This window comes from Phoenix dactylifera, unplaced genomic scaffold (assembly GCF_009389715.1).
Source record: "Phoenix dactylifera cultivar Barhee BC4 unplaced genomic scaffold, palm_55x_up_171113_PBpolish2nd_filt_p 001054F, whole genome shotgun sequence".
Taxonomy (NCBI): Eukaryota; Viridiplantae; Streptophyta; class Magnoliopsida; order Arecales; family Arecaceae; genus Phoenix; species Phoenix dactylifera.
In genome coordinates, this window is record NW_024068404.1 from 1967 (window position 1) to 12861 (window position 10895).

The 10895-nt window shown below is 35.5% G+C and overlaps 1 protein-coding gene across 2 annotated transcripts; it reads right to left on the bottom strand.

Annotated features, from left to right (window-relative positions):
* Positions 1–202: 202 nt before the first annotated feature.
* On the bottom strand, positions 203–10667 carry LOC120107870 (peroxisome biogenesis protein 12-like). Of its 2 annotated transcripts, none has more exons than XR_005509482.1 (7): positions 10455–10667; positions 9495–9600; positions 6492–6640; positions 3910–4162; positions 2348–2457; positions 1778–1856; positions 203–1639 (listed from the first exon to the last, which is right to left on the bottom strand). XR_005509482.1 is itself a non-coding variant. In XM_039121379.1 (7 exons), the coding sequence occupies exons 1-7, from the start codon at positions 10560–10562 to the stop codon at positions 1520–1522; spliced, it is 921 nt and encodes a 306-aa protein (XP_038977307.1). In that variant the 5' UTR covers positions 10563–10666; the 3' UTR covers positions 587–1519. The 2 variants fall into 2 exon arrangements, 1 of the variants encoding a protein (XP_038977307.1); XM_039121379.1 differs by having other exon boundaries at positions 587–1639; positions 1778–1852; positions 10455–10666.
* Between the last annotated feature and the right edge of the window lie 228 nt (positions 10668–10895).

Sequence of the window (10895 nt, forward strand, 5' to 3'; positions counted from 1 at the left end):
TGCAAAATGGCAGATATTCCATCAGTACAATGCTTATTAAATAAGCAAATGAAAACCAGGAATTAGTGGCAATATCAAATCACTGAGCATGATGGAATTATTTAAAAATTATAGAAAGCAGCTTGCTTCTGCTTACAAATAATTTGCTTTCAGATGCTTCCAGAAAACTACCATAATATTTTGGGGTAATTTGCATAAACAGCCATTCACATTTTCAGCAGAAACAGCCATTTTTATTTCTTTTTGCATGATAAGCCATTTTTGAATTTTTCCTGCCCAAGTTGCTTCTAGACTATATGAGTCATAGTTTCAAGGAGACTTGTGCACATGCCATGCAGTGCACACATTCAGACTATGTTTAACAAGTTGTCCCCATCTAAAATGACAGCTACATACTAAGTTATGGCCAGGAAAGGATGGACTCTTCAAGGAGGGTGCTGCCTTGCTGACCACCCAAAGGAATTGAACCATCATTTATTTCTATCGGTCATTTTTCCAGTGCCATTTAGAGAAAGTCGATAAATACTTGGAACCTACGAGGGAAGCCAAAATCCCTACTTCAGCTTTGGACAGTATGGCGAAGAAAGAAGTTCCGCATAAACCTTAGAGAGGCTGAGATCAGGCTGTCTTTGCTCTATGTTGGTGTCTACGGAAGGAAAGGAATAGCAGAATTTTCTCAAGCAAGGTCTCTCTTCAGTGGATAGAGTATTTCAGCACTCTCTATACTTATTATCTGAGAGGACGTCTCTATCTGATAGGAAAAATGCTGATAGTTGAGAAAATGTCTTGAGAGCTGTAACAGTCTTAGAATTTAGGTCCCTACTCTTTTCTCCCTTCTTTTGAGGGATCTTCATAGTCTTTCTTACCCTATTACTCAGGTGAACTTCAGATCTCCATTTTACTCAAGGAAAAAGAAAATCTAAAATGACTAGTTGATTCTTTCACATTTACATTATCCAATGCAATTGTTAAATACATAAGACAGTCCAGGAAAATACACACACTTTAGACAAGTTGAGGCATAATAAATGTGATTCATACATTTAGACTAACTAGAGCACACTTTCATTCATAGATACAAAATATAGATCAGTATATGCACCTCGAGGGTGCATACTTTAAACTGATGCATATATTTGAGAGTGCAAAAATCTGAATATTGAATGCACATTGTTCTTTGTTGATCAGGCCAGGGGCAATTCAGTCAAAGAAATAGAAAACAGCTGATCCTGCGAAAGGAAATAAAATTGGCCATTTCTACAAATATGAGAATGGGAATGGCTATTAATGCAATGTTCCCTACTATTTTTTTAACATAAAAAAAACAGAAGAATTTTGAATAATGCATAAAATACTCAAGATATAATATAAGGATGATTAATATTCTGGGAAAAAAAATCACTGTATGATAAACAGATAAAGCAACTACAGGCCGATTATAACAAACCTCTAAAATTACCAGAGAAAGGAAAAGATGTGTATATTTGAGTGAATTAAGATGCCTCCATGCAAATTACATTTAGAATTTCAAAAGTAGGTAAGGTCTGCTCACCTTGAAAAAGAATACTGCAGCAATTAGACCAGTTTGTGCATAATCTAATGTTGTGTATACGCAGCTAAGCAGAACTCTCTGAACTGCCTGTACAAATCAGACATGCCAGGAAACAAAATTTTGTAACTACAGGGGAAAAGATCTCAGACAGTATATCGACCTCAAACACTACCGATGCATAAAAATGATTACAATCAGATATTTTTGAAGATAGAAATGATATACCTTCAACCACAGAGGGCCCCTTAGTCTTTCAAGTTCGCGACTTCTGATCCTTGAAATTCTAGAAGAGGAATCCATCTACCTTGACATTTATTTTTTTAAAAAAAAAGTTTGAGATAATTAGATAAGGCATAATGCTCCAATCTTAACATACATTGAACCTCATGTTGCGCAAGTTTTCTAGTAATGCTTCATTCTTATAAGATAGTATAAACAGAAACCACCGACAAGTAACATTCAAGAACCAACATTTTCCACTTAAAAAAAGTAGCTGAAGAGATTATAATATAAAGTAATCCATGCGTAGCATACGCATATAAAATTTCAACAAGCAAAAAAGAGTTACAGCAGCAACAATAAAATAGAGTAAAAGCTTTAGCCTTTTAAAACAAGTGTATGCGTAAGAATGTTACATATGTATGTATGCGTATATATACATATGTATCTATGTATATATATGTACGGATACGTATATATGCCCAGCAGCACATCAATGCCCTAGGCTCCTAGCATTTAATCAAGGTGACTGAATTCAAAAGAGAAATGAAGTAGCAATTGTGAAAGCTATCGCACCAGTTCTTGTCCTGTTGCCCGACATACATGAATCCCAAGTGCATGTAGATCTGGACTATAGAAGCCAGTAGCATCCAGCAGATACAATAGTTGGTAAGCAAATGATAATCCTGCAAAGAACAAATAAGCTACTGAGAATATAGAATGATAGAATCATTATTCAACACACAGAGAAAGGGCTGAAAAATCCAGTTCAATGACATTTCGTTTTGACAGGAAGCTCAATATGGCACACAGTTGCTTCTGAGAGCTAGGTACTACATATTCAGTAGGCGGCTATAAAAAGGCATAAGAAAATTTTATTCATAATCATTCAGAAAATATATAATATCCAGATCCACTTTAGCCATAGTACTGGTATAGGAAAACAATTGATAATTTAACTATAAAACTTTAATATATTACTACAGTTGGCCTTTCAATAGGAAAAGCAAGACTGCGAAGGTCCACAAAGCTAAATAATGGAAAATCTAATAGCATCAGAACAGATCCAGGCCAACAAAGAAGCCTTGTTATTTGCCAGTAAGCTTCTACAGTCATTAGATCGCAACAAAGAAATCAAGATATGGAGAAGGACTTGTCAAGATCTCTGACGCTTATTTTATTCCCGAATGAAAGGTGGCTGCCTAATAGTATTACCTACATTAAAGAAAGGACAACATATTTTAATCAGATGCTTGTTACACAAATATGTTTCAATCAATATTTATTTTAATCTATCAGAGGTTTGTTACGTTAAAGAAAGGACGATATATTTAATCAAAATATTTTAATTATGATTTACAGCCCTAAATTTCAAGGCTGCAAAACCATTATAAAAAGAAACAAGCTCATATTGGATGTTGCAATCATTCTCAGGTGACCAGAAAAAATTTTATAAGAATTTTAGAAAAAAAAATCAAGACAAAAAAATGACATTAAAAAGCAAACAGACTGATAAACCTCAAATTAGTTGACCTTCTATAATTTGTATTCAAATAAGAAAAAGTAAAAAATAAATCCAGACAAAATTAAACACAAGAAATTAACATATATATAATCAGACTTGGAAGTTCACAGAACAATTTTAACCAAGCAAAGTACCAAAATAACAGATTTCCAAGACACAAGCTTCAACAAAGGGATTCAGGATAACTGTTTCCACTTTCCACCCATTTGCACAACTGACATATCTAGCAGAAATCTTGAACACATAGAATTGGTTTTTAAGAACTCTCTTAATCTAAGTTTTTACAAACATTCTGACATAGTAAATGATCTATCAAGCAAGCATTATATAGCAATAATTCTGCACAATGTTAACACATTCAGATTCAATTATTAAGCATGGTTGTATGACTCTAGTTTTAAGTCTTCAAACTTGAAGAAAATTTTGCCCAAGTACATTAACCAGCAGGTCAACACTTACACCTAGATCATCTAAATAAACATCCATAGTATGTTTCAAGCAAGAACTAAATGTAGTTTGACCAGGTAGATCACATGATCAAATGTTCATAAGGTACAGATATATCTGAATGGACAAATTTGTAGATGATATCACCATAAAGCAAATTACCTACCCTCATTGGTCGCATGAATCCAGGGGTAGCAACAAGCTATAATTTCCATAATTCTCTTTTTTAGGTGTGTCATGCGTGATCCTTCGACACTTGAAGCTTCAATTTGTGAATGAGAGCTCTCTCCTTGATCTAGGACGAAGCCTGTGTCATCAAATCTTGCATCATCATGACCCCAAAGACTTGCTTGAAGCCTTGCTTCCCTTTCTTTGTTGTAAATATAATGAAGCTTTGACTTTATATAAGGCAAAATGACCTACAATGAATTAGTCAAATGACAGTGTGTAACTTTGAAGGTTGTTTGCAAGTTTCAATAAAACATTAAAACATTACTAATGCTCAAATGCTAGAAGCTTTTTCCCCTACCATCTAACCCAAACTGACAGAAAATTAAATGAGATAACTAAGAACTTCAACAAACTTGAGTGAATTATAACTAATCATACAGCATTTTTCAGCAATTTTATCAACATATCAGTAAAAGAATGTGATTTAAATAACAGGGAATAGAAATAGCAAGGAAGAGTTCAGGGAGCAGGTTAAAATGAACACAAAGAGTTAGCAGGTCAGGTTCAGATCACAGAACAGGACCCAAAAAATTTATCAGGTCAAGTATCAGCTATACATCAACGCATACCTGAACACCCAATAAAGCGCACACATGCACACATGAACACACATACAGGAGGGAAAGAGAGGACTTTACACCCATGACCATATTCAATGACAGCATTTGCAGAATGAAAGTTTAAACTTTAAACTGTTGGACAGGATCTAGAAGGTCTCAAATGTCAATAGATGAAAAGCATATATTCTGGAGACCCATCTGTGTGCATCAAGTAGTTCCAAGTTAATAGTTGTAATGGCCTGATATGATATTTTAATTTTAGGGAAAATTCATTATCTCTGAGTTTGAGGGCCACTAGATGCATAAGGGTCCATGACATATGATTCTTCTGTTTATAAGCATTTTAGGGATTGTACATCATGTTTAACAGTTTTGTTTTTTATTTTGCAAACTCCATCATTGAATTCGGCAATGTAAAGTCCTATTTCCATGCTTATGTGTATCATAACCATCCCATGTGAGTCTATGTGTACACGCACGCACACATACATGGACACTCCATTGTCTATGCAAATGCTTTGCCTACATGCCTGTGTAGGGGTTTGGGTTTCCCTCAGCAATGGGTTATGCAAGTTATGAGACATTAAACCTCATGAGTGATGGTCCACAAGGGGTTGTGATAAATTCTATTGTGCTCTTTTTTTTCTCCTTCCTTGATGCCACAAGTTAATCAATTATAAAAATGTGAGGTTTAAATACTCTCAAACTTAAACATTTATCTAGGGTTATCAATAGTCAGGACTAGCCCAGTAATAGAGCCCGGCCAAGTGCTGACACCTTCATCCAAGGCAGCGCAACTCGAAGCTGCCCAAGATAACCTATGCTCGGCCTGAACTCTTCCAATGCCTGGACCAAGGCCTCATACATAAGCAATTAGCCTTTTTTTTCTTTTTCATCTTGTGTTTAGGACAATTGAGCCAGCAGCCATTCACCCCCGACATTCATCATTGTAGAAAATATAATCTAAGTGAATCTTTCATATTATATTCACTGAATCCCAATATTGTTTTGAAGATTATATACAATGCATTTAATTCCATTTTAGGAAAGAATTCAACTACATATCTTTGATCTTAGAGAATACAGTCTAGGCAATTCTTTCATCATGTGGTTATAGTGGTCTTTTCAATATCACTACGGAAATAATATTATTGATTTGGTCTTGTAAGCATGTCTTGAAAGATTATATACAAAGCATTTGACTTAAAGGTATTACTTGAATAAAATTTTCACATTAGGAAATATAAGCCATGTAATTTTTTCTAACATGTAGAATCTTTAGTATCACTGTGATGATCATATATGTTGCATCCAATCCATTTTAGGATAATTAACTTGTATTTTTCATTTTAACAAACATATCATTAGGCACATCCTTCACCATATTATTTCAGAAACTTTTTCCTATCCAATTCCGAAAAATCATCAACACAATCTACTATTAGACACCAAAAAACTCACTAATTCTTTATCACATATAAAAGAAAGTCTTTCCTATGCGGTCCTTATGAAGAGCTATAAAATCTAGGTTGTGCCAAGGATGATTACCTACCTCTAAATTTCTCTTTTCATGTTATTTTCAATAGGATGTTTAGGCAAATCATAAGGTAACTTTAAGTTAGATTTTTATGTCAAAATTTGATGTGCACATATCGAGAAGCATATTTGTTTAATGGAAGTATTTACTTCCTTTTTCTTGGAAACAAAATTAATAGCACTATTGCAGCTCTTAGAAACATGGTAGTTGTCCTGGAAAGCTGACAAAGTAAAATATATCTTCTTTGCCAAGTGAAATCTAGGACTAGAGAATTTAAAATCTTAAAAAAACGAAAACATAGCAAAAACTATGGTTTGGCCAGTATCAATGGGATAGCAACAATAATATCAATGTAGGGAAGTGTATAAAGAAATTATCAACAAAGAGTGCAGTTGAGTAGCTGAAAGCAGAATCTAATACCAGAAATGCAACTGAGGCAACTTTTTGGTGCTTCTCTAATCCCGAGTGATGGATTTTATCATTTGATTCCATATTAGAAGAATGTTTTTTGTGGATAATCTTCACTGCTCTCCTTCGTAGACCATACAAGGACTCCGAAAAAGAAGCATCTGAAACAGAATGTATCGAAAACATGTGTTACCCAATAGCAGACCTGACAATCCTTCAACTGGAAATATACAAATTTAATTCCTACATAATGAAACCCCGCAATTAGTAAAGCCAAACATCTCCTTGCAGAACATTGAAAATATATATCCATGCGTTCTAAATCTGTTTTATGATGCAAAATAATAATATGATCCATTCAGCCAAATTTAGAAGCATGCAATCCAAAGGAAGAATTGAAAAGCTACCACTGTATATACTTTAGGAAAAGTGAACAACAGCTTAAAAAGTGTCAACTGTGGCAGACTGTTGCAGATGACTTAACAGCATTATAAAACAAGCACAAAGGATTGTAATTCCAGAAAAGTGACATGGATTTAATTTCGTATTATCATATTCTTCAGAAAAGCTTCACCCCAACTGGCTATAAATTGATATTAATCTATGGAGAGGCTTTGTACATAATGATCAGTATATATTTAAAAAGAAAGAACATGTGGATCTTTCTGATTACCTCCACAGATTCAAATTCTATTTCGTGAATACTCTCTCAATTTTTTCTTTTTCCTTAGTTCCATTCTATAAGAGTACACCATGCCATAAAACAACATAGGGTTAGGGAACTAGAGTACATCACATCTGGATCATAAAATTTAAAAAAAAAAGAAAATTCTGAAATAAATTTGTACACCCAATAGATTCAACACTTTTTCAATTTTTCTACATTACAGTAGTAGAAACAAATAACATCTACTTCAAACCAGCAGAGAACATATATGTTAGCACAAGCAGATGGACTGATCATAAGCAAGTCTTTCTCTCCACTTTCTAGGTCCTTAAACATATTTCGAGCACCTCTCCTTACTAAAGCCTCCTTAGGTCTTTGTGTCACATGCCCATACAATCTCAATTTTTTTCTCCATCATTTTTTCCTTAACCAAAGTAACTCCTATCCCTTCTATAAGATCCTTCTTCCTCACTGTCATTCCTAGTTTTACAAAACATCAATCACACCAACCTCACTCTACACTTACAAGTTGATTTCATATACACAAGGGTAGTTAAATCGTGGCGTCAAATTATTCTTGACCCGCTCCTGCCACCCCTCTCACTCATATACCCTAGGCCACTTTCAAACAGGAGAACCAAAGAAATTTATCATTTGCTCTATCATATATTGAGAAGGTTTGGTTTTTGGATTAGAAGTTATAACACGTTTAAACCACTCCCAATTCTATTCACAATACAACCTATAGGGTTGAAAATAAATTCCAGCATGGTTTATCCGCTGAACACGTATCAGGTTTGCAACTTCAATGCATGTTGTTAGAACATATTCAATGATTGCACTCACGCATATTTCTGCCTACTTTCTGATTGCACTTCACCAAAAGAATTTATTAATAAGAATGCACCGCTTACCATCTTTAAAAGAACTGCCATAAGATTTCATTCTCTTGTACAATTTATTTTTGTCAGCAACAGATATCAGAATAGAACACAGAAACAGAACTGCCAACTTTCTATAGGCTTAGTGAATGGCAAATGTCCTTACCGTTGTCTATGATTATAAATACTGCATTTTTTGCTTTATTTTTTTTAACGATGGTGCTCTGAATATTTTAATATTGGATAACATCGTTTTCCTACACTTGAGGAAACATGCTTTCCGATTATATTAATTAAAAGGAAAAGCCAGGTTGGGACTATAACTATTGTCCGAAATTTGAAATGAAAAGGATGCAGATACAGCAGATCTTAACTGTATTCAAACTTCAAGCGGAAGCATAGATAAGTTCAAGCATCAAATAATATGAATAACAAGATTCTATGTCTCAACAGAAACTGCAAACCAAGATTGAAACCTTTAGGTTTCAAAGCTCCAAATGAAACTAACATAGAGCCTAATTAAATATATGAGCAAGTTGTTTCAAGTTTTTTGGTCTTTTGTTCAAATATTCCATAAACTACAACTCTAGGATTTGAAGTGGAAAAATTGGAAGTATTTGGGTGTCTAGAACTTGACAGATTTCTTTTCCAAGGTTCGAGAGAAGTTTGCGATTTAAACAATACGAAGTTGTCAAGTTCTCAAACCTGTTTAGCATGGTGGTTTTAATCACTATAAAATTCTAAAGTTTCTGATCCTAACAATTAAATTCAGGTAGTGGATATTCAGATGAAGATGTATGAGCAATTGGCAGTAGCTAACCAAACAAGCTTCAAGCTTGTTTTGCCAAATGGCCGCAATCCATCTAATATATTCGTACAGTCTAAAAGTGACCACCCTAGCAAGCGAGCTAATAAAACAAACATAGTAGAAGCAAGAATAGGATTTGAACTGAAAAAAAAACAGCCATGATTTGCTTTAAAAAGTTTACCAATTCAAAAGTTTCAATTCCATAAAGCAACTCAAAACATCACTAAGAGTAAAATATGAGGAACAAAGAAGTCAGCGAACATGCTGAGATGGTCCTTGTTCCCAGAAGCCAGAGAGGGCATTGGAATTCCAAAGTGGATCTCCCACAAAACAAAACAGGTATAAGGAAGCACATATGAAGTGTCCATGGAAACAGGTTTCAGAAGCAGGTGCAGCACCCTAAGTACAAGTATTCTGTTAATAAAATGGCTAGTCCTGCCAATACAACAGTTATAATAGTGACACAACTTGAGAGAAGCTTGATTTTGATAAGAATTGCATATCCTTGTGATAAACTCAGAAAAAGGGGGAAAGCACTTGTATTTAACTTGATTCCGGATATTGCAATCTCTAATTTCATCATAAAAGAAAATAACCGCTTGACATATGTGAATTCAGAAAAAACAAAATGAAGTTATAGACAACATAATCAAGAGAACCTGTGGTTCGTAAACTGTGACTTTCAAGCACCATCATCAACAAGGCAAAGAATTCATCATCATAATCTAACACCTTGTGAAGGAATGGCCTTCTCAAGGCAAACACCTGCAACCATAACAGGGAATGTCAATTGGCATTGTCCTGCATAGGTACTGCAAGCGGCATCTGAAAAAACAAAATGAGTCCAGAGCACATGAAGTTCCATAATTAATTGATCATGTAACTCAAAACAGAAATTAGGAATAGCAAAATTTAACATGTAGAGGAGAAGATAAATGCATCATGAGCTATAGCAGAAGACTTGTCACATCCCAGGAAGCATCACTTTATAGTGACAGCAGCGTAATACATTGCCAAAATCTGTCTAATTGACAATAGGATAGCTTGCAAGGATGCATTATCCACTAAATTTTGTGCGAATGATCTCTATATTACTGCCAGTGATTAATGAATATATGCACCATAATTTATCCAATTACCATCAGTGTCAAACTTTATAACGAATCTTATGGTGCTAACAGAATCGACCCTGCGTAAATGTTTTATGGAATGAAACAAGTATCATACATCTGATTCAACACCAGGACAAGGGATGCTCTGCAACAAGATCCTAACAAATGGACCTCACGATGAAGAAGGTAAAAGGAATTTGGTCAGTTGACATCAAAATGAGCAGAATAGGAAGGGAAAGTTAAATTAGGTATAAATGGGCGATTAAGCAACTGAATTCCAACGTAAAGGTGAGATGATGACTGATATTTAAACGGCATAAAAGAGGAATGTTGTAAATTTAACGGCAAATACAAAAGGAGTGAAGATTTCAACCAAGGGATTATGGATGTTGGGTCGGCATCATGTTGAGGTACGTCATGAAGGGACCAAAACCTAGCTTCAACTGAAACAAAGAAAAAACGCGAACAAGAATCGAAGAAAAAGGGGAGAAGGGGAGAGGGGATTACCCCGAGGGAGTAGGTGAGGGCGGCCCTGAGGCTGGCTGGGAGCTGCTGCGCGGCCGCCATCTCGAAGAAGGTCGGCCGCGTCCCCTGCCCTCCCACTTGGAACAGCATCTCCTCCTCCTCGATCAAAGATTAGGGTTAGGGTTTCGGTTCTTTCTTCGAATCCACGGAGAGAGAGAGGTGTGAAACTGGGAAAGAACTGTTTCTAATTTCTGGGGATCCTTTTCTACTTCCGTGAAATTTTCAGCGTGACCATGATTGCCGTCATTTCCTTTCTTTTCCCACCGGCGATGGGAGCCGTATATTACACGTCGCAGCGAGAGAAAGACTCGCTATGTAGCGCTGGTCGGATCAGGTCCACCGCTCAGCTGGTGGACCAGTCCAACCGCGAGGGAAAGCGCGCAGGGTTTCAGATCAAGGTTTCAAGTCCTGGAATACCGTGGA